This window comes from Zootermopsis nevadensis, unplaced genomic scaffold (assembly GCF_977971745.1).
Source record: "Zootermopsis nevadensis isolate Lab colony 2312 unplaced genomic scaffold, Znev_1.0 Znev_ptg000205l, whole genome shotgun sequence".
Classification (NCBI taxonomy): domain Eukaryota; kingdom Metazoa; phylum Arthropoda; class Insecta; order Blattodea; family Termopsidae; genus Zootermopsis; species Zootermopsis nevadensis.
In genome coordinates, this window is record NW_028259336.1 from 20,487 (window position 1) to 45,680 (window position 25,194).

Sequence of the window (25,194 nt, forward strand, 5' to 3'; positions counted from 1 at the left end):
TGAAATATAGATAAGACATGAACTGCTCCGAAATCCGTAACACTTGATAACTATAAACAGAAGCAAAAGGGATACAACACTGTACCTCAGACACTTCAATATTCCTGTGACAATCTGACTTCAATGGTCTTATGCCTCGGCCCAGAATTGGAGTCCAGCTAGCAGCCTCAAGTATTCGCATTTAAATCCCTAGTTCTCATACATTAGAGGTTAACAAACTACTACCTCTGCATCTGCACCTCCACATTTCAAACGCACTAAGTCAAGTATGGCTCACATTCCCACAGAACATTCAACCCACTGCACCTTAAACTGAGGTCTCCCCATCTTGGGTTTGTGTGTGATATGTCACTACAGCTACACCAGGCATTGCCAAACATTTCAGCTCACGGGGTCCTCTTCAATGTTTTATGAGATTCCACACAGCAGCTCTCAAATCTCACAGTTTTAATATAAAATTATGTTTCAAATAACATGTCCGACAGCTACTTGTGTACTGCTGTTTAAATGAAATTCACATTTCATTAACATGTGGGAATATACAAGAATAACAAACAAACACCAAGTTTAAGCTTCGGAATTAGTAAAAATAGATGGTTATAATCTTTCATGCTCTTGTGATTGCCCCTAAAACTATTTTACCTCTTTCTAATGTGACCTATCGCAGACACTGACCCTGACACACTTGAGCTAAGCCATGACCAGAAGCCATGTTCCCTTGTGCTATATGCTCTGACCCGACCAATGAGACTTGTTAGCCAGGACAAACAGTAGCCACGTAGATGACACTAAACTGGGTCAAAAATAACAAAATTTAACATCATCTTCCCTCTTTTTATAAGTCTGCTTCCTCCTCCGAAACCCCAACAATTCCTGATGCATTTCTTGTCGCTTACACCCAAGCTAAAAGATCATCCAGCCTTCATTCGCATTAGAACCACTGAGTTTCAAACTGTTACTTCCTCATATTCATAACCACTCTCACATAAAATATTCAATTACACGACTTAATGGATTCAGGATTGTTAAATGCTCTTTCCTAGATCCTGCTGAAACTCTTATGCTCATTTAAGGTACAATATTATGCTTTCAAAGTTTTCCTATGCATGCTCTTTATGAACATTGAACTGTCTGCAATGAGTCCACACGTCAGGTTAAGGGAAACAAGCAGGAAACAAAATTAATTCAAAATAGACAACGACAATCTCAATCTGACTACTCTCTCCTTTTTATAACATTCAAGACAAAAATCTGACACCAACACGACAAGTGGGCATTAAACAACTGTTTCTGTGTGTGTGTTTACATTCATAGTTACTCAACCTGGTTCACACTCTCACAACCATTTCAGTAACATCCCCTCTTCTTCAAACTACTTGTTAATATGATCTTTGCCATCAGCTTTACATAACCTGTCTGTCCATTAAACAGTACAACTGCTTTATATTGCTAAATTATGAACATTATTGCTAACAAAAATTGTAAAACTGCACACGCATAGCTGCAAAGACATATAACTTTAAACAGAGTAATTCTTTGACAGATCCATAAGAAAATTCTACACTTGCCCTAAAAAAAGGGGAAACCTGGGATTCCACATGGACAACAAAGTATTCCTTACAACAAACAGTACAAACATCATCAATACTGGAAATTACATTTTAACTTTAAACGAAACAGTTTCTGACATGCCTTTAACCACTTTTACAATTTATATATATATATATTCAGAGATTATCAACAGTTTCTCAACACAAAGAAATAGCAAGCTTTGTTCTACAAAGACTTCTGACAGAACAGTGTATGTAATTTCTAATGCTGTGTGAAACCAAGAGATGAATTGTGTAACTATCACTGCACAAGGTATGTGATGTAGATTGGTTTATTTGTAAAGACAATCCCCAATAACTATTTGTCCCAGTGTGAGTACTTTCACCTTTCTTCAAGCATGTCTACCTTGAGGGTTTGTGACTTACAAAAGAAATGGCAATTTCACAAAGAGGCAAGCTTGGCCAATGTAAAATATTGCAATGTCATGCATTTCATGCAGGAGAATTGAAAAACAATTACCAGTAAAGGCGTGTAGAGGCACGCAGTGTTTCAAGTGACACAAGATAAGCAATGATACTTGTATTTTACCAGTCCTCAGACATCCTCCATCCATACTTCTGAAATTCAAGCAGAGTAATATGATCTTCTCAAAAACATTTAGCTGCTATACAGAGTAAAAACAGTATGCAATATTTTATCACAGCCAGTTATTTTAAATCCACGATCACATTCTTTCAAGGCCACTTGCCAAAACTGGGAAAAACTTCCCCAAATCCCTGTAAGACACCTCGATAATGAACTGTGGTTCAATAATGTGCTTGTGCCATTCATCATAGTCAGATGCCATAACAGAGAAGTTACTGGATATTTTATCCACACTAAACTTGATTATTCTTTAATGCATCCTTCTTTGAACACAAGGTATAGCAAATGAGGTTTACAGTAATACACCTTTACTCTAAGTATCTTAAAGCCAGTAATCACTAGGGGTTATAAGGACTAAATTAAAATTACAAATAGGTTGTAAATGCACAATAAGGGTGAAAGATACAGGCACTGTCAATTGAACATTCATGAATCCTTTCAAATCTGAACAACTTTTCAGTTACGCACAAGTCACATGTTGATATTTTAATGCCCAATTGTCTCTAAAAGCAAATATATCCTTATTTGCTCATTCATATCATATAGTGAATTATCACTAGTCTTTAACTATGCTTTTTCATTTTATTATACAATAAGTGTATAGTGAAAAGACACAATCACAACTCGTTTAATCAATACCTACTCATGAACATATAACGAACAATTCATGTCAATAAGGCAAACAGAACAGCAAAGCAATAACTCTGATCTGCCATTAAAAAAACTAACATAAATATAGGTATCCAAGAGCATGGCCCTATGGAAACTATGAAAACTATTCAGTATTGTTTTTGACATACAGGACTGCATATAAATACAAGAATAGCAAATTCCTATATAAATCTTGTGTATTATCATCAGGCATTCAAATTCACGACAGTGACTGCAGATGCCTGCACTGTCCTCTTCTTCTGTGTCAAGCAAACGAGATCAAACTTTTAATTACTAAGAAAACTTTGTCTCTGGCACGCAACCTGATATATACTTAAAAGAACTCGACTCTATGATATTCAAACTGCAACATTCACTTCTACTCAACAGACGTCCATCCACATGGTTTCACCCATACATAAGAGATTCTTCACATACAAAAATCAATTCTCCATGAAATTTGTAAATACGGGTTCCAAAACTTTTAATGGTCACATTTCATGTACACTGTATAAGCATGTATGCACTTATTAGGTGTACATATATAAAGACATATATGCATGTATACATAAATGCAAAATGCTGCTCCATCAGTTTTCATTCATGGAAGACACATATACATATCAATTGCATGTAATACATGAAAATAGTAATATTACTAAATATCTCATATAATTTTGTAATTATATATATTTGCTTTAAACACATTAACTGGCTAGTTACTGTTGAAAACAATGTACATATGAAATAAGTTCCCTCTTTCAGTAATGCTTTGCTTTCTTAGCAAACATAATTTTATAATAATAATATATATATATATATACATATAAACTATTTGAAAATGTGACTTCCTATATCACCATTCTTGAAAATCAAACATAATCACATAACTTGTAACATAACATAGTCAAAAGTATGATAATGATAAACTTTTCAAAACTGAACATCAGTCAGAAATGACTTGAAGCTTTCACAGTGACTAAATGTGATAAAATCTTCTCAGGCAACCAGCAGCATCAATCTGGAGCAAAGTCCAGCATTTCAGAAACCTACAGGGAATGATGCGACATGTCGCTGCTGTTTCTTGTTAAATACATAATCAATGCAGCCAGACCAATGAATGCATCTGGATCTTTGTGTCAGAAAGACCTGATCAGTATCGTCTAAAATCCACAAATCAGTCAAAAGTACCGCATCGTCTATTTTGTAGGATTATTTCACAGATCATGCAATTTCCAAACTTCTGCACGTAAAATATACAACGCCTCATCAAAATCAGCGTGAATACGAGCGCTTGAAGCATTTCAGTCAGTAATCACTTGTTTCACAGAAACGAGGCTACTAAACAAATGCTGACTCCATACTGTGCTATGGGCTCAAGAAGCCCTCCCTATTGTCATCAGCTAATTTGCAGATGCCTCAACAGCTGTCAAACACGTAAGATCATGCCATATCCATATCCACAAGACAGTCACTGTCAAGTTCATTACTTTTAGCTGGAACTTCTCTAGTTTTTTGCTAAACATTCCAAGCATCCTGTTCATTTCACCTTATCAATTTGCTATTATTGCAATGTACGAGGTGCGATCAGAAAGTTTACAGACTGCGCCTATAAAAACCTGTACACTTATCTCAGGTATTAAATTCATCCATCACCCTCGGAGTAGTTCCCAGCGCCGCTGCCAAGCCTGGAAGCATCCCTGGAGATCTTTCTTTGTCAGCCTGTCAAGCACCATCTGCGATTCTGCCTGAATCTCTTCTATCGTCTCAAATCTCCTTCCCTTTAGCTGAATTTTCATCTTTGGCAAGAGGAAGAAGTCACACGGCGAATAAGGAGGGTGCGGGATGACAGCCATGGTGTTTGAGGCCAAAAACTGCCGAACTTTGAGGGCGGTGTGTGCTGGCGCGTTGTCATGATGCGTCGCATGTGGAGTTCTTCCTTTAGAATCAGCTGACAGGTCCCATAGCCTATCCCAACAATGTCGCACAAGTCGTTGATGGTACGACGTCGATCTTCGTAACATTTTCGGGCGTTGTGCTCGAAGATGGTCGTCCAGAATGCTCGTCATCATCGACAGAGGTTCGGCCATTTTTAAAACGTGAATGCCACACAAAAGTTTGCGGACTCCCCAAATGCTTGCTTTAGAATTTCATAGGTTTCCGTAGCCGTTTTGGCGAGTCTTTGGCAAAATGTGATGCACACGCCATTCCGAAATTGCAGGAGGGTCGGTGTAATGCACTACCAAAACGCCCGTAACTAAGAAACAAATGCTAATTCGATGATGCCGGCTGGCACACTGATTCACTATGATTGTAGGCCGCACCCCCTAGCGGCAGAAGCTCGTACTACATCCGGTTCGCCCTCTATTGACACAGTCTGGAAACTTTCTGATCGCACCTCGTAATCTGCAAACCGGATACTGTGCACCTGTTTTCCATTAATTTTTCTTGGAATAAACAGTGATAATTTCCCTCAAATGCACAGCTAACTGATATTCGTAACAGACACACGTTAAATTGCCTTTGAGGTATAAACTGCATTTTAAGTATTATTTACTGCTTACTTAAACCTCACAACAATAATGAATGACAATCTTATTATTAAGAAACAGATAAAACATAAACTGCAAGATTTGAGATTCTCAAATTGGCGAGTATGAAGATGGCTGTCATCCAGGTTGTAGTGCCGTGCTGGTAAACTTTCACCAGAATACACGACGCTACAATGCTGAAGACAGCCATTTTTAATGCTAAAATCCATTCAGAGACACTGGTAAACATCGCACACATTTTAGTGAACAAGGCTTGCAGGCATAACCTTGAAAACATAAAGAAGAAATGTTAAGCTTATTTCAGCAAGCTGATGACAGGATTATAGGAAGAGATGATTCACAGATTTCTTAGTGGCACTCACCTAAAGTTATTATTGGTGTTTTCCCAGAACTGATAATTGTACCATTTGTGTGTTCATTTTTGTGCCTGTGCGTAACAGACATTTTCAAGCATATACAGTGAAACCTCGATGCATCGTTTCGGCGGGGGTGGGAAATAAAAACGATGAATACGGGAAAGCATTAAAAATTTAAAAAAAGCAATGTTTCTCTTTCAAAGTTACTTCTTTTTACCAAAAAAGTCTTTAATGGACAAATGGTTTGTCGAAACTTTACGTTTTAAGCCAAACAGAGACCTTTCCACATTCAAAATGTTTTCCTCGTCACGTTCAATAATATTATGCGCATAAAAGAAAGACTAAATCAAGCGTATGTAAACGCTCGTGCAATTTGCTGGATACTGCACGACTTTCACATTTCGTAGAAATGTCGTGTCCTTCGGATGAGCGGCACAATTATCTACAAACAGCAAAATCTTTCTGCCTTGTGTGCCCATGGAGGCATCCAGAGAACTTAAGAACGCCGTAAAGATGTCTGTGGTCATCCAAGCCTTTTTGTTGGCGTGATATTTCACCGGACGTTTTTTCATGTTTTTGAAACAACGCGGTTTTAGTGATTTTCCAACTACAATCGGAACCCGTTTGTCACTACCGTCACTGTTAACACACAGAAGAACAGTAATTCGGTGTTTTGCACGTTTTCCCCCGTGGCAAGATTCACCTTTCAATGCCAGCGTCCTATCCGGGAGGGCGTTGTAGAAAAGTCCTGTCTCATCCGCATTATAAATGTCCCTCCAGCAGACTCTCGAGCCACAGCTCCGTTCTTTCCACATCCACAGCAGCACTTTCGCCGGCTAACTTCTTGTAGACCATACCATGTCGTTCTTTAAATCTACTAATCCAGCCATTCGACGCTGCAAAATTTTCAATATTCAGTCTTGCGGCTATCGTCTTGGCTTTTTCCCGCAAGATGTTGCCATCAACAGGAATTCCTGAGGCCCGCGATTGCTGGTACCAAGTGAAGAGGACACTTTCTAGCTCACTGAAAGTTGATTTCCTTCCGGTTTTCCTTTTTTTGCATGAATTACCGCACTTGTCAGTTTGTTTTCGGATTTATTTCTTCTTTGCAATCATTGAATTTAAAGTAGATGGTGCTAATCCAAGGCGTTTAGCAAAGTCGATTCTTTTTTCAAATGCATTTTTCTCCACTTCTTCTATGATTTTTAATCTTTCTAGAAGAATTCTGACTTGTTTTACTGGGCGAGAGATGGTACAGGAATAATAACAAAATAATTAACAGTAGTAACAGGAATAACAAAATATTTACGGGAACAACTACAAAAGTATAGACTGGAACAATAACAGTAAGAATGGAAGTACTGTTACTGCCGAACTCAACGAAACGTAGCTGTAGAAGACACTGAACCACTGGAAACGAGATGAACCAGAAGAATGAAAAGTGTCGCCGGCCTTTCCTTTGTACTTATAATAAAAGCATTTGTGAAGAAATTCACACTGCACATGCCATCTGGCATCGCTGGAACGAAATATGAGTGCACCCTGATTAAACTCATAAAATTTCTGACAATGAGCACCGACATTCACTCCAACTATCACCCCTGCACCGCTGACCACTCATTCCAAAAGAATCTGTGCTGGTTGGGCAACATAACATGTTACCGCTACTGCGTATTCCAAAAACATTGTGCGTCTTTCGGTATTAATTTATCTCAAAACCCAGCATTTTAAATTCTCAGAAACGATCATTGCGGGAAAATTGTGGGCCGGGACTAAGATTTTTAGACGATCGATGCCATAAAACGATAGAAGCGGGAAAATATAACATTATTTTATATGGGATGTATCCGGGACCGAACAAAACAGACGATGCATCCGGGAACGATGGATAGACGTTTCACTGTATGTAGACAAAATGTACCAGAAATTAAATTAAATTTACAGCACATGCAATAAGTGCGCTGCAACGATTATAAACAAAAATGATGAACACAACTTCGGACATCTTGTAGGTACAATTATCTGAATCTTATTATGAACCAATAAACAACTTGTCAATAATAACTTTTGCTGCTTCACTTTTGGCTCCATCTTCAGTAGATCCATACCCCACACCTGAGAACATACAGCATCACCTATTGGCATTTCTAACCTCATCATAGCATACACATTCACAAACATACCACTCTTCGTATACCCAGTGCTATGACTCAACTAACCAGTTTCCTGAAGCTTCAAATATTCTTCTTCTTGTCGCTTGATCACAATACACGTGTAGGTGTATAGGCCTCCCACAGCAACACCTCCTACATAGGAAGGAGCCGGCCAATTCCTGGAGAGACACATTGTCTCCAATGACGTAATGGGGTCGAGTGTGATGTCAGAGTTCCTAGCAAACAAAAGGACAGACGGTTATCAGGTCAAGACTTCAGATACACCTGGTGGTTTACTTTCATACTTTTACAGGTTCCCTGTGCTGAAAGAAATATTCTCTGTACATCAGAGAGAAGTAATGATGAACACTTACTCTTCGGAAGCAACTAAGATCCTGTCCAAAACTGATCTAGCAGCTGCTTCTGTTGCTTCCTCCGATGACCCTCCATACCCCACACCTGTGAACATACAGCATGTAGAAAGAAAATACAAGCAGTTTTCATCTAGGATTTAAGATGAGCAATGGAATTTGTAACAGTGAATTGATAAGGACGCGGTAGCGTTTGAGATTAATATTACGTTAGATCCCAAAACTGCAGAGTAGTCATTTTTGTCTGACATTCTCAATACAACAAAGTTAAAAATCAATCAGTAATCCAAATGTAAGAATGAAACAGTATGGTTCATATAAATATTAAAAATAATTTCAAAATTTTCTAGGGAAATTATAGATTACTATGACGACACAATATCATCACCTATTGGTATTCCTAACCACATCATAGCATACACATTCACAAACATAGCACTCATTGAATACCCAGTGCTATGACTCAACTAACCAGTTTCCTCAAGCTTCAAATATTCTTCTTCTTCTTCTTGCTTGGTAACAATACACGAACAGGTGTATGAGCCTTGCTCAGCGAGTCCTCCTTCATAAGAAGGAGACGGCCAATTTCGAGAGAGACACAAAGTATCTAGTGATATAATTGGGGTCGAGCGGGATGTCAGAATTCCTAGCAAACAAAAGGACAGACGGTTATCAGGTCAAGACTTCAGATACACCTGGTGGTTTACTTTCATACTTTTACAGGTTCCCTGTGCTGAAAGAAATATTCTCTGTACATCAGAGTGAAGTAATGATGAACACTTACTCTTCGGAAGCAACTAAGATCCTGTCCGAAACTGATCTAGCAGCTGCTTCTGTTGCTTCCTCCGATGACCCTCCATACCCCACACCTGTGAACATACAGCATCTATAAAGAAAAATCAAGCAGTTTTCATTTAGGATTTAAGATGAGCAATGGAATTTGTAACAGTGAATTGATAAGTATATGGTAGTGTTTGAGATTAATATTACGTTAGATCTCATAACTGCAGAGTAGACATTTTTGTCTGACATTCTCAGTACAACAAAGTTAAAAATCAATCAGTAATCCAAATGTAAGAATGAAACAGTATGGTTCATATAAATATTAAAAATAATTTCAAAATTTTCTAGGGAAATTATAGATTACTATGAAGACACAATATCATCACCTATTGGTATTCCTAACCACATTATAGCATACACATTCACAAACATACCACTCTTCGTATACCCAGTGCAATGACTCAACCAAACAGTTTCCTGAAGCTTCAAATATTCTTCTTCTTCTTCTTCTTGCTTGGTAACAATACACGAACAGGTGTATGAGCCTTGCTCAGCGAGTCCTCCTTCATAAGAAGGAGACGGCCAATTTCGAGAGAGACACAAAGTATCTAGTGATATAATTGGGGTCGAGCGGGATGTCAAAATTCCTAGCAAACAAAAGGACAGACGGTTATCAGATCAAGACTTCAGATACACCTGGTGGTTTACTTTCTTACTTTTACAGGTTCCCTGTGCTGAAAGAAATATTCTCTGTACATCAGAGAGAAGTAATGATGAGCACTTACTCTTCGGAAGCAACTAAGATCCTGTCCAAAACTGATCTAGCAGCTGCTTCTGTTGCTTCCTCCGATGACCCTCCATACCCCACACCTGTGAACATACAGCATCTATAAAGAAAAATCAAGCAGTTTTCATTTAGGATTTAAGATGAGCAATGGAATTTGTAACAGTGAATTGATAAGGACGCGGTAACGTTTGAGATTAATATTACGTTAGATCCCATAACTGCAGAGTAGTCATTTTTGTCTGACATTCTCAATACAACAAAGTTAAGAAATCAATCAGTAATCCAAATGTAAGAATGAAACAGTAAGGTTCATATAAATATTAAAAAAAATTTCAAAATTTTCTAGGGAAATTATAGATTACTATGACGACACAAAATCATCACCTATTGGTATTCCTAACCACATCATAGCATACACATTCACAAACATACCACTCTTCGTATACCCAGTGCTATGACTCAACTAACCAGTTTCCTCAAGCTTCAAATATTCTTCTTCTTCTTCTTGTTTGGTAACAATACACGAACAGGTGTATGAGCCTTGCTCAGCGAGTCCTCCTTTATAAGAAGGAGACGGCCAATTTCGAGAGAGACACAAAGTATCTAGTGATATAATTGGGGTCGAGCGGGATGTCAGAATTCCTAGCAAACAAAAGGACAGACGGTTATCAGGTCAAGACTTCAGATACACCTGGTGGTTTACTTTCATACTTTTACAGGTTCCCTGTGCTGAAAGAAATATTCTCTGTACATCAGAGAGAAGTAATGATGAGCACTTACTCTTCGGAAGCAACTAAGATCCTGTCCAAAACTGATCTAGCAGCTGCTTCTTTTGCTTCCTCCGATGACCCTCCATACCCCACACCTGTGAACATACAGCATGTAGAAAGAACATACAAGAAGTTTTCATCTAGGATTTAAGATGAGCAATGGAATTTGTAACAGTGAATTGATAAGTACACGGTAGTGTTTGAGATTAATATTACGTTAGATCTCATAACTGCAGAGTAGACATTTTTGTTCTGACATTCTCAATACAACAAAGTTAAAAAAATCAACCAGTAATTCAAATGTAAGAATGAAACAGTATGAATCATATGTTCCCCTCAACAGAAAACTTTAGTAAAAGGCAAAAGATTTATGCCTATTGTAGGGAAACCAGAGTTTTTAAATAAGCTAAATAATGTAGAAAAAAAATTAGATAAAACCCCACGCGCTGGGGAAACGTGTAATTATTTACGTTGAAACAAATACGAATTACATGAGTATGAATTACAGAATAATAGCCAAACTGATTTCAAGAAAATGTCTTTCATATTTTATACAATAATAACGAAGACATCACAGTTAAACAACTTTTCTTTTACAACCATAACCAAAAAAGTTAAGAGATTTCAAGAATTTCCCTTTCCCACCTGTTGTATTGATTATCAGGGCTAATGAAGGGTAGAAGATGCATAGATAATAAAAAAAGAGAGTTAATCCAAACTATTTTGTTTGGTGCATTCACAGAACTTCACAAACTGCTTAACGTTTCTTACACAACAGACCTTTTTTACGAAACAGTTTGTAATGCTCACTTGTTCTGAAATCTCTTTAGACTCTCCCTCATGACAGCATGAACTTCACTGTCATTTGTCTCACGGCAGCTCTTACAATGTCCGTCTGTCATGTGCCGGAAGTCCACTTCACACGCACCACTCTGAAGCCATTTTTCAGTTCACTGTCAATCTTTTCAAAACTTCTCATAGCACACACCATGACATGAACTTCTGATTTCCTGATTTCTTACTAGCTCTGGAGAAAGTTTACCCCATAATCAAACCAGTGTTACTGGACTCCCAGAAAACTATGCCCAAAATACGCCATCAGTAGGTCAGCAAGGTATATGGTGTTCTTTCAAGGATGGAATCACTCAATCCCTATCACATACTTTTATTATAAATTCTGTTGCCCATTCTTTGTTCTCAAATTTCCTAAGTACACGAAGCCTTTGTTTTACTGTCACTTGAATTTTATTATGATTTTCATCCATCTTCTTTAGAACCCCCAGCCCCACCCCACAGGCAAGTAAGATGTTGAAGGCCTATTTCACCTGTGCTTATTTAAAAAAGAAGTAATGCATGAATATTCCAAACACTCATAATCAGGAGCTTATTGAACAAGTAAAAACCCATAAATTTCTCTTTCATGACATTACGCAATCATAACCTACAAAGTCACCAGATTTCTAGTACTTTCCTTTTGCAACCATGACAAGCCCAATATAGACAAGTTGGTGGGGAGTGGAAATATTCTACTTGAGTGTGCCCTTTGCAATGCAGACAAATCACATATTGGATTAACTGACAATTCATCCTGAAATAGGAATGATCATACCAGACACGGATTACAACTTAATTCAGAAGGCAAGTAGAAGCTTGTGCAACTCACTGCTAATTAGATTAGGTGCAAACTGGATACCTGTAATCACTGATGTAAGATCTAACCCTTCTTTTAGGCTTAAGCCCAAATCTGTCACCAAATACCTGAAAGATGTCTACATCAATGCTAATAAACCAGTTCTAAATTCAGAATACAATCAAGATAACAATTCTGTGGTGCACCATCATAACATAAGAGGACTTTCAAACAAAACTGATCAACTATCAGTGTCCATTAATAATAAGTACACACCCTAATCTGTGTTTAACACAACACCAGAGGTAAACTTGAAAATGTTACTTTTGGAGGTACTTACTCTAGATGAAATATGGTAAAAGAAGGTGCAAGTATTATTGCCAAAAAGAACCTAAAATTTAATTAGATAAATGCATTGTGTCACTAAAATAACAAGAAATAGATGCTGCATTGTGCAATTGGAATCTAAACATTCCAACATATATGTCCTAGCTATACATAGAGCCCCCACTGGCAATGCTGACTTTCCTAAACAAGTTACAAAGCATTATAAATTACATTTTTAAACCTACAGCACAACATCGTCAACTGTGGTCCCATTATCATCAATACAAATTATCTTATTGAAAGTCACCATAAAAATGTGTAAAATGATCGACTAGCATCTTCCAATGTCATGGCAATAGTTAATTTCCCCATAAGAATCCAAAATTACTCCATCTGATCAAGATGTATGACTTCTAGTAATATTAATAATAAAAAAGTCGATCTCCAGTTATCATAAGTACAGAATATCAATCAGACTCAGAAATGAAGACACTATTAAAGAATGTATAACGCATCGAATGAAAATTGGCACTCAGTATTAAACAGCCTTGATGTAGATTCAAAATTCAACACATTCCTAAATAATCTCTTAAAAATGTATAAGCAAGTTTCACCACCAAAACAGTGATAAAATATCTGAAAAGAATGACTGGATCACAAAGATAAAAAAAGATTACCTAATTTGTCAATAGTGGAACAACCAAGTAATGAAAATTCACTGCACGAAATATTATAAGATACTTACTTTCTCGAGGTCTAAATCAGATTAAATGTGACAACCAGACTAAACAGCCTCGAGCAAAAAAACAAAATAAAAGCAGTCTGGAAAACATGAAAGAAATAAATCAGGGAAACATTCTACAGAAATATTGACCTCATTAATAAAGATAAATGATAATGTAATAAAAAATATTAAGCTCTTAGCAAATTATTTCAATATTTCTTAACAAATACAGAAAAGATTAATAATCACGCTACAAAACAGAAGCAGAAGTCACAACAAAATATCTTAGTCAAACAATCCCAAACACACGAAGTAGAATGATGGCGCCATCGTCGTCGCGACCAGAGATGACATTATCAGAAACGCAGAGAGAAAACCTACTCTTGTCAGCACTCCATTTCCACATCTACGCGCACACTTACAACGTATACCATTATTCGCGAGACTGTATTCAAACGTTCAACAGTCGACATACAAAGTACATCTCCACGATGCATTACCTTGATTTTCGCTTCTACGTTCTTTGGTCACCATACTCGAATACGTCACAAGATTTCGTAAAAGCATTCATAGCACGGACACATCATCAACAACACGAAGCTAAGAGTGCACGTGGTTTACGATAGCAATGAAAGCGACGTCGTGCGTTTAATCGGCCAGAATAAATTGTCAGTGACCTTGAAAGTGGTCGAAAATCAGGTTAAAGTTCTGATACTGTTACTATATAGTACGCGGGTTTACGGAACAATGAAACAACAATAACAAATCAAAATTTATTCACGACGGAATTAGGGGGAGGCTAAATTCCGAAAATGCCTGCTACTGCTCAGTTCAAAATATTTTGTCTTCACGACTGATTTCTAAGAACCTGAAGATTATAATATACGAAACAATAATTCTGCCAGTTGTCTTGCATCGGTTCAAAACGTGGTCTCTCACTCTAAGGGAGGATATTTGGGCCTAGGAGAGCAGACGATGGGGTCTGGAGAAAACTGCATAATGAACTTCAAAATTTATATTCCTCCCCCAATATTGTCAGGGTGATTAAGTCGAGAAGAATGAGATGGGCGGGGCATGTAGCGCACATGGATGAGACAAGAGGTGTGCACCGGGTACTGGTTGGGATACCCGAAGGGAAGAGACCGCTGGGTAGACCTAGACGTAGATGGGAGGATAATGTCAGGCGGGATCTATGGGAGACAGAAGTTGAAGGAACCTGGATTTTGTTGGCCCAGGACAGGGCTTTGGTTAATTCGGTGATGAACCTTCGGGTTCGGTAAGCCATATAGTCAATTAGTTGGCTTCATAAAATATCATTTGCAAATAATATGTCGTGTAATTTGAAAGATGCAGTGTTGACAACCTTCTCTGACCCTTCAAAGTCCGGGCGTGCTGACCTCAGCGGGCCATTTGCAGCTGTGCATGTAATTGAAGACGAAACAATAAACTTGTCTTCAGTGGACAAGATAAAGACTTCCTGTCGCCCATATCAAAACAGTTGGTGATGGAAATCTTGAAAATGTATAAAAAGGTTTGCAATAACTACAAAATGCTTACCAAACCCCTTTCATCTTCTTATAGCTAATTACGTCTGTGTTACATTTGGTTAGTATCAGCCCTATAATTAGATGCGCGTACATAGGTATTCAACAATTAGTGAGATGCCAAGGTAACCCGCTCTAAAAAATGTCGAGCAAATGTGTGGAAACAAGCGCCGAAGTTGAGGCTTGAGTCATTAAATTGGTAATATTTGTCTCCTTGGCAACCTTAGATTTGTGCTGATGAGGAAATATCTTGATCACGTCCTGCTTGCAAAATGGCGAATTAAACACGTCCATGACGCAAAACCTTCTCTGAATACTTTGATATTCAGCTAGTCAAGAAATTTGTTTCTACAAAGGCTCATTTCCACGCTCACAGAAGATTAGGAGAGAAATGCATCTGCCAGAACATCATGCAGAAGTGATGGAATGATGACTGTAGGTGCTAAGGAGCTAGTTACTATGAGAAACTGGCAGAGTGCTGAGGCCACCAACCTGGTCACAAATACTTAGACACTCTGTACTGTGGACGTGGGGATTCCCCACTAAGTAAAGGAGAGCGCACCAAAATGCCTTACCTTGAGGAAACATCTCTCCATGACACACCAGCAGCAATCTCTATGAAACAACTTTAACAAGCAGAAACAGAACAGAATAAAGAATGCAACTTACCACAGAGGCCATTCCACAAAACAATACCTTTATATCTGACATTACGTCAATAAACAGTTTTACGATATGCGTTTTAGTGCACGCTGATTACTGAATTGACAGCGTGTCTACACAACAATTTCGGATTGTGGTCACAATGTTTATTAAGATCCCGGGACCCCTTCAACATGATAATCATATGCTGATTGACTACCCAATATCAAGATCAATAAGGTACCTTCTACCTCCAAGATTCATACGGAAAGGAATCTTCACTCACAGATGGCTCGAACACAAACATCCTGCAAAAGAGCTACACCACTTAAATTCCTCTCCCTTCCATTTCAGCATGTGCTTCTAAACCTGGTGAAAAAACTGTGTTTCTACTCTAGCTCAGACATCCCATGCTTCCTGGTAAATAACTCATATGAATAATCGTAAAGCATTTGCAATGGGTCCATGCGAAAGTTATCTGCTTCAAACATGTACACGACTTAGCAGTCTTGTCTCTTACATTCAAGCACTTAAAGAGACAATAGTGAAGATTAAAAATTAAGGTTTAAGCATGTAGTGGTCCTCAATAAACCATTCAACTTAAAAAAAATTTGTGCTGATGCAGTGTCAACCTCAATATATGTCAATAAATGTTTACCAGTCTGATAGCTTTTCTGATAAAGATTCATATGCAAAGGAATCTTTACTAACAGACAGCTCGAACACTCTAATATTTTAACAAACATCTTGCAAAAGAGCTATACCACAAGAAATACAACAACCAAGTTACAAAGGGCATTGTAATGATAAACAGTGCCACATATTCTTGGACAGACTTAACTCTATCACATGACAAGCACATCTAATACATCATATTGCTAGTGTACTTACACAATGCACGTCAAATTGAGACAGATACATCTGTAGAAGACAGGAGTGCCCTTCATGATCTCAGCCAATTTTCTGTTGAGATATGAAGTGAGCCTGCCAAGTGTACTGAACATAATCCACTGATTTCCTGGCAAGCAGTAGGCTGGTCAGGTGGCAGACAGCTTTCCCCCGAGTAAAATCCCAAGGATCAATTAATCTTCTTCTCCTCAGCTATTCCCATATTCTGTTTATTCCTGTGTCCCACTGCCTCAATTCCTACACTTGACCACCAATAAGAACACACGTAACTGTTGTTGTCAGTAACTTGCAAACGTTGTATTAAGAAGTAAAATATTACAACCTTTTGCGCTGCAGTGGCGTAACGCCGTCACGTCAATTGCCAGCTGACACTGGGTTACAAATTGTTAAAGAAGTTGCAATGAGGCATTCTTAAATATGTGCTCACAGTTGTTACTATATATAGTGCTTTATATTTAATAATAATCTAACCAGAGGCAAATCCAGACGTGCTTTCTTTGTAAATGGGACCTCTTCGAAAATATCCAAAGACACGGGCGGTCGTTTCTTCGTCACTCTCGGCTTTCCTAAAGCAAGTAAATACGGAATACGAAAGAAAATTATAAACCTGTTGAAACAACAGAGACATTTTAAGAGAATACTTACAAATATGGAACTAAAGAAAATTCTCAGTTTATTACAAACAACTTCCTAGTTCCACAAACATTTAAAAAGCCCCCACATAGTATTACAACAAAAATAAAAAAATTTGAAAATCATGTTTATTTCAGATAAAGACATGTTAAAATTAGCAGCTACAATCAATAAACACAAGCAAATTTCCACAAATGAATCACTCTTTCGCTCACTCACTTTCTGTTGGAATCTATAATTTAAAAGACTTGACAACAGTTTCGGGTACTCTAACAAAACTAATTCACAAGGCTGTCATACAACACACCTGCTGCAAGTTACTTTAATAAGCAATACGGTAGCTTATGACACAGAAACACGCTTACCCTTCTATTTCTCTCAAATTAGAAGCCATGAATGGTCCTGCGGCAGCATCCTTGAGCATTTTTTCAAACAGCGTCTTCAAATTGTCATCGAGCTTTCTGCCTTCATTCTGCTCCAAATATTTAAGTATGCAAGCGTGGATCCTATAGTAGACTTCTAAGGCTTCAACTGCCAAGTTCTGTGGATTACTGTAGCTTATCCTACGGGCATAACTAGCCTGCGTCTGATGAAGGTGTTCGCAAGCCTGCAATAAACGTCGCGTCTATATTCAACAGGCATACTCTTGTTCAGTTCATAGTTTGTTAATAAACCATTTTCTTATCAAGGGTTCTGGGCCTTTGTGCATATCAAGTGGTAGCACAGAGCGTGGTTTTGTGATTCTATCTAACTCAAGGTCTTCTGTTATTGCACTCACATTTTTTTCTTTTGTACTGATTATTGTGAATTGTTGTTAATCTGTCAGCTGTTTATCATCTTTACAATGGATCGTGCACTTCCGAATTTGGACTACCTCAGGAAGGATGAGCTGGAATATGAGATCAACATACGGAAGGTCACCGGCCTCCAAGAATATTTAGGTGATTAGCAGGCAGCGAGATTCACGCGTCCGCCTCGGACTCCATCAAACCTCTGGTGAGTTGTTAACCTTGTGCAATAAATTTAATCAGATCCAGGAAATAGAAACTTACATTTGGGCTGACAACATTTTTCCTAATCAGTACACCAGGATTATGATGCGCCTATGCCAGCTGACCTACGGGACTCGTGACCTTGCCGACAGGAAAGTTTCAGACCAGTCCAATCCTGCCTCCCTAGACAAATTGCCTGAGGGCATTTCCCACTTCGCGTCGTCTGTGGAGGAGTTTCAAAGCCATCTCTGCCAGCCCTCCCAGGATCCCACTCACAAACCCCATTCTCTTGATCATTTTACCTCTGACTCTAACCGGGCTCTTATTTCACAACACCAAGAATAATTATAATCCATTTATAAAAACACCAAGGAAGCCTACTGCTCTTACCTTTGCAAAATGGCTAAGGAAAACTCTTGGATTGTGGTCTCTCTTCTCTGCCACTTTACCCAGCGCTCATCTTGTATTCCACAATCCTCTCCTGCAGCATACCATATCTGTCAACATACACCAGTCCTGATATTTTAGCCACAAAAATTATAGCTGAAGTATAATCTATCATAGGACATATGACCGTCTAACAAAACAGCACGCCATTTCCGATGGACATGCGATTTCTCCTATTAAAGACAGGGCGAAGCATACCTAGTCTTTGAGCTGCCTTTCTGTATTTTGATGACAAATCAAAGGGAATTATCAAATGGGTAAACACGTGGAGAGATAAGAAATAGATACAAAATTTTAGTCAGAAAACTTGAAAGGAACAGACCACATGGAAGACAAAGGCTTGGATAAGGGATAATATTAAAATAGATTTTTAATAGTTCCTTAGGAATGGACTGGTCAGGGGCCAGTCGTACATACTTGGTCATCACGATAATGAACCTTCCGATCGCACGCAAGATGGGGAATTTCTTCATTACCCGAGAGACTACGAGCTTCTTACGATAAACTCTGCTCCATGGAGTTAGTCATATGAGATAAATGGCCTACATCTGCAATTTTAAAAATAAAAACACTCAGAACAGCGAAACAACAAACAAAGATTCACTTGACCGCTGACCTTGCTGGCAGTGGTGAAACACTTCTCTGCCGTGTCCAACATCTTCTCCTTTCGATTCTCCAATATCTCAAACATCTCCAGGCTGAGGCTGTCTGTTTCCTGCAGACACACAGTGTTCAATGGTTTACAAAAATTACAATGCAATAATGAGAATGTTTTGTTAATTAAATGGCTTCCCTGATGATGTGAAATTGTAGGTGCAGATAATGGCTATGTCTTCTGTTCTGTCTGTCAAAGATGACGCAGTGTTTCATCTCTGTGGAGAGTTTTGTTACAGCCAATCTCCAGTCTGGAGTCTCTAATGTGTTCCCAACTCCTGGTGGAGATATGAAGACCCATTTGGTCAAGTAAACCTTACTGCATTAGCAGAGGATCTTGTGCACGCCAATCTTTGAGTCTGGAGTCGTCTGCTTCGGTTCCACAGAGGACAGACAACTCCAAAATCAAGAACTGGGCATGTACAACAGGATCAGTCACACCTGCACCATCAGGGAAACCACTGAAATAAGAGAGCACCTTCAAAACTTCAACTGTAAAGATGTGTACAGACCGAGTAAAGACTCTTATCACCTTTCTAACCAGACCTACCACTCAGACACCTTCATCAAGCAACTGCTAAGCCTCACCAGCAGTGACTGACTCAGCAGAACTAACACACTTTCAACCACTGGGTCACTAAAACTCTTCCACCTACTTTCCTACTCACATGGTTCCTAAAATGTTTCTCATTGACTCTTCTCCTACTTCACTCTGAATTGCCTTTCTGTACTGTTCTGCTACAGCAAATGCGTCTGGGCCAAGTCTGAATGGTAAATAAAACATCGATGGAAATCATTCCAACAAGATGGCTATAGCACATCACAGATAAACCAGAGAGAGAGAGAGAAGCAAAAGACTGGCATGGTCACAATATCTCATACGCATTCCTCCTCTGGAGATATCAGCAAGTTTCTCACCACAAATAACATCAAGACAATGCAGTGGCTGAACAAGAAGAGTATTAACATACTGGGACAACTGAAAGATGATCTGGGAGGTGCAAGGACTGACTTTGAAGAGCTCACCAACATACTCCAAGAAACCACAGCAGGGTTAGGTTAGGTTCACAAGAATGTTGAATAACATTCAGAAAGGCCATCTTGCTTCTGAAGAAAAAACTATGCATGTCAGAAGGTCAGAAAAATATCATATAAGTGCGTCACTCTAACTTGTTTTTGCAAGTTTTGAATCAGTGAGCTTAATGGTGACGACATGAGTTTATACTTTACTCTGCATAAGTAACCTAACCTTCAAAGGTCAATGGTTGTCACAAATGTAGGCCCCAGTGAATCTGTAAATGTGTGTGTGTGTGTGTGTGTCAATAAACACCATTCCCTGATGGTGGAGATTATAAATCGTACCTCTGCTTCAAACTGATAGACCAATCACCTGAGAATATTCTATTGCGTACATCCTCCGTCATCAGCATCAAACAGTGGACAGCATTTTCAGTTACTTGTTATACGACTCTTGCTCTCAGTGAAGCTCAAAAGCGAGTTTACAGCTACAAGAAACGCTCTTTTATCTTACCTGTTTAAGCAGGTGGGAACAGAAGGAATGCACCATATAGACAAAGGAGCCGTACTCGATCCACATCAATGAATGATTCGCCTCAATATCCAGAGCACGCTGAAAGCAACGCTGAGCAGCAGACGCTTGACGCAAAAAGTCCATCTCGCTCTTCAATGGTTCACACTGCGACATAAAATTGTGTTGAACCTTACCTATTTACAAAATACTGATTGCTACTAGCAAAATTATACACATAGGAGTCTGCTCCCAGTGGCGGATCCGCTTTTCCCATGTGGCACTCCACTGGTCTCAGGACTCTGCCCCATGCAGTTGGCAAGTCAGAGTACACTCCAATGGCATAAGTCCATACCAAATTTCATCAAAATCCATCCAGTGGGTCTCAAGTTCAATCACGCAGACAGATATGACCAGCCACACACATGCATTCACTTCATGCACATCCTGCAAAAGTGATTACATTAAGTGGAACGCACTGTAAATATTTTACTTACAGAATTAAGTTTAGTTTCCAGTTGACTCCCACGAGCAAGCGCCATTCCTGCCCAGGAGTCGATGCGTACAGGATTGACACAAACATCCAGCAGGTAGTGCCTAATTGCCTTCCCCTGCAACAGACACTCCGCACTTTAACCTTGTGTTCACTGTTTCCACACTGCACGGCAATAATCGGTGTCAAAATCATTCAGATAACACTAAGGACTCTTCCACAAACACTTATGTATGTCCATTAATAATTCTGGAGAGGAACTTCAAAGGTTCGTGTTCGAGTCGAACATTTCATGTGCATGGCACAATTTTAAAATTTCAGTACAGAAAAGTAAGATATGGGTTTTACAGGAATTACCCCACACGACCTGAAGCAGTTACTGACAGGACTAAATTACAAGCTTCATACTTACAAGGACACTGAAGACAAAATCAAGGAAGAAATGCTAACAAAGTTTTGTAATGAAATGTCTGTCTTGGTGTTACAGTACAGAAGTGAAGCGAGGGCATTAAGGAAGGTAGAATATTCAAAAAGAGAATCCAAAGAAATTAAGATTAAAGGAAGCACAATTCACATATCTTATCAACTACTTACCCATTCATTAACTTTGAAATAATAGTCAGCCAAGAGGTAGAAGATCGCTGACATGGAGCGAGGCAACTGACTACGAGCATCTCCCAACACGGGAAAAGACGGGCTCGTCCCATCGATATATGCCATCACTTTTTCCACCAGATGTGCTGAAAGCAACACAAATTCATATCAGTTCTGTACGTGCTCGCAGTAGCCGATATAGATGGGGCAGAAGCAGGTACGTCAACATTGTGGAGCCCCTTGCGTGTGGTCGCTGTTACCGGTACCGAAGTGTCAGAATGGAATACCATGCACGGTGGGCTAGCCAGCTCTTGGCAGATGTGGGCACAGAATTCTGCAGATGCTGCGATATTGTATGGCGAACAGACGGCATCCCGATCAGAGACACTTTGAGTGTCGCCGCGGGGTCGGGACCATTTGTGAAATATTTAAACACACAGCAGGGGGCTGCGCACGCTGATCGTTCTCAGATGGTGAAGACGGCCGGAGGCAAACTGGAGTTCCGTTTACAGTTTGCCTTACAATCCTTCGTATATGGCCTTACAGTACGACCCAACATGAAGATATTCCTTCTGCATTTCACGAAGTCAACCACGTCATTAAAGTGGCTATCACAGACAGCAGATATTGTCCTACAAAATTGCTTTTCTTTTTAAAAATCAGAGTAATAGTAAATATATCACCTGGATTATAATGAGGAGGTATCAGAGAGGCAATCCTTTTCAGCAGACATTCAACATCAGCGGTGATGCTAGTGACACGGTAGGAATCAAATTCTGGCAGTTCATCAGGCAGGTAGAACTGATATAACTGCATGCCCCGCACCCAAGTCAAGGGGACTTGAGGGACTCTGTGGTCCTGAAGGTAGCGCGCCTGTTGGGAGAAGAATGCCTTAGGACCTCAGTTTTGAAAAAAACATTTATGATGAAGTTAAGTATGATACAGCTTGTATTTTTGATTCCCTAAACGTCTGTGATAATAATGGATTCTTTATAAGAACGTTACTTCCGACAGTCATGTTTCACATTTACTGTGAATGCTGTTGTTGTTGTTTCCCCCCCCCCCCTTACTTCTGTCTTTCGTTTGCTGGTCTAGTCTTTGAGAGTACAAACTTTTTCATGATTCAAACACAGTTCATACATTTCAAACTTTCTAATATCTGTCGTATCCTAATTACGTTAGGTTAGTAGGTACCTTTCCCTGGTGACTTGTAACCGTCCCTTTCCGTCCACCACACGTCACACTGCTTGTTTAGTATACTCGTAGTCGTAGCCTGGTTTGCTCATATGATTACAGCTTCTTGACGTGGGATATGTAAAGATACAGAAAGGGATTGTTGATGATGGTGAGAGGTTGTCGGTGAGCACGAGTTTCCGACTCCCTGGGAATATACGGGAATTAGAAGGTGGAGCAGGTTTCTACACAAATGGACAACAAAGTCTTTCTGTGTTGCACTGATCGACGACACTTTATTTTTCCTTAATACGCGCAGGAACATATATATCTTTTAAGCACTATTCACGGAGGCAGCTGGATGGCTCGGCTGTTCCTTTGTTCTGTCGTACGTTTGTTAAGAAAAACACCCCCGCTCAACCGAAGGACCAAAACTTTAGAGAGCGCCCCGCAACCACGATCGCGCTTAAATACCCCTGCATTACGTAATTTGTCATTGAATTTGGCTTAAAAGCTGCGACCTGATTCGTTCCCCCACAACGGCGGGAACGCGCCTTAAGCTGAGCTCAAAGTCAATTGGTCCATCGCAATGATGCGATGGTCGTAATGCAGTCATCACCCCGCATCTGGAAGGGATGCACACTATTGGTTGGTTGGTGATCATTTCCTGTTAAGAGATTTTGGGCTCTATGAGATAATATTATAGCCATGGATATGTTGTTAAGGGCGTCCTACTATGTGCATGTACACAGTGTAGCACAGTTGTTACAACTTAGATATAAAATCATGTTTAAGACTGTACTACATTAAATCATACTACAATCTTAGTTAAGCAAAGATACATAGTGATTTTTTTGTTAAAAAAACATTAAATTTAAATTTTCATACAGTGATTTGTAAAAGAATAAAGAAAATGTGTTTTTAAGTATGACTTTAAATTTTTTTGCCATTCTTGATGGGAAATTTCCTAGTATTTGTAATCAACTATAATTCATCTTCAGAATTAACAAATTTAAACCTACACGCCCTTTTTTTTTGCTATCCAACTGGATCAGAATACGTGAAAGTGGGTGGTTCTTATGAACACAATAACCAACCTTAAGGTTCCTTATATACAGGGTAAATTCTTGGCCACATTAGCAGTTTTCAAATTCTTAAGATAGCTTATACGCTATGAAGTTAGTTAATTCGACAACCTAACTTTCATTTACTCTCTGATATACTTCTTGTTCATGAAGTTGAACAATCACCAAAGCAAAGATAACAATAGGTGCATACTGCTCCAAACAAAGTACACCAGTGTGTGAAGGGCACGGCACTGTGTAACGAATAGAGAACAACTATTTTAAGCATTTTTATATCAGTAGCTTCAAGTACAGTAAAGAGTAAATCATTATCAATTGTTTTAGAGTACTTAACAAATGCATAAGCTATAATGAATCCATGTGAAATCAGTAAAATTTTTACAATACCAATAGTGTTGTTCTTCTAAAGATTAAATGTTCCAATCTCAAGGAACCGTCCTCGATGGGCAAGACAGCGTACAGAGGCCAGCAGCATTTCCTCAGTGAGGGAGTTGAAAACAAGGTCCACACCTCTACCATTTGTCTCTGACATGATGAGTTGCTCAAAAGAGGTTTCTCGAGAGCTGCCAATATTGCGGTCCGTCAACTGGGAAAGAAGATTATATGCACACATGTTTGACAATTTGTATGCATTAAAAGCAAGAGAACTACCTTCAAATTACAAAACATTCTCAAAACGGAGCATAAGATGACTTTACACATCCATTGTGAAAACACTCTAGGAATCTTACCTTCAAGGCCAAGTCCTTTCAATACCTGTTATGGTTGCATGTCTTAAAAGCATATTATTTTACTTTTCATTTTCTGTCACTGTAGTCTAACCAGTGTTATAAATAGGGAAACCTGGAGGAAGAAAAATTTCCATTTCTGAATTTACATTCTGGACAGTAACGAATATTATGTATTCTATAAGGAACATACATCCATTTATAACTTGCAGGTCTAGAGAAAAAGTTCTGCACTTTCTTTAACAGTGATGTAACAGATTCTCCTTGCTGAACAGTCTCAACATCATACCAATGCAAATCCCTATAACATATGTGGTAAGTTAAAAACATTCCAGAATATTTCAAACAGTGTACTGTGCCTGGGTCAAAGGCATGGATCCTGTACTATCTCAATGCATGAATGAGAATATTAATTATGGTAAAAACAGAATTTATGATTCTAGCCACAGAACCAGTACTCAGTTCCTTGGTC

At 38.9% G+C, this 25,194-nt stretch overlaps 1 protein-coding gene and 1 non-coding gene across 2 annotated transcripts; both read right to left on the reverse strand.

Moving 5' to 3' along the window:
- Positions 1 to 10,902: 10,902 nt before the first annotated feature.
- LOC147870737 (U5 spliceosomal RNA) lies at positions 10,903 to 11,016 on the reverse strand. Its single transcript, XR_015533207.1, has one exon. It is a non-coding gene; the product is annotated as a U5 spliceosomal RNA (small nuclear RNA).
- A 6,122-nt stretch (positions 11,017 to 17,138) lies between these two features.
- LOC147870738 (calcineurin-binding protein cabin-1-like) lies at positions 17,139 to 24,516 on the reverse strand. The gene is made up of 8 exons (XM_087342064.1): positions 24,382 to 24,516; positions 22,420 to 22,609; positions 21,737 to 21,882; positions 21,147 to 21,260; positions 20,653 to 20,817; positions 19,084 to 19,182; positions 18,411 to 18,517; positions 17,139 to 17,635 (listed from the first exon to the last, which is right to left on the reverse strand). The coding sequence occupies exons 1-8, from the start codon at positions 24,511 to 24,513 to the stop codon at positions 17,587 to 17,589; spliced, it is 1,002 nt and encodes a 333-aa protein (XP_087198190.1). The 5' UTR covers positions 24,514 to 24,516; the 3' UTR covers positions 17,139 to 17,586.
- Between the last annotated feature and the right edge of the window lie 678 nt (positions 24,517 to 25,194).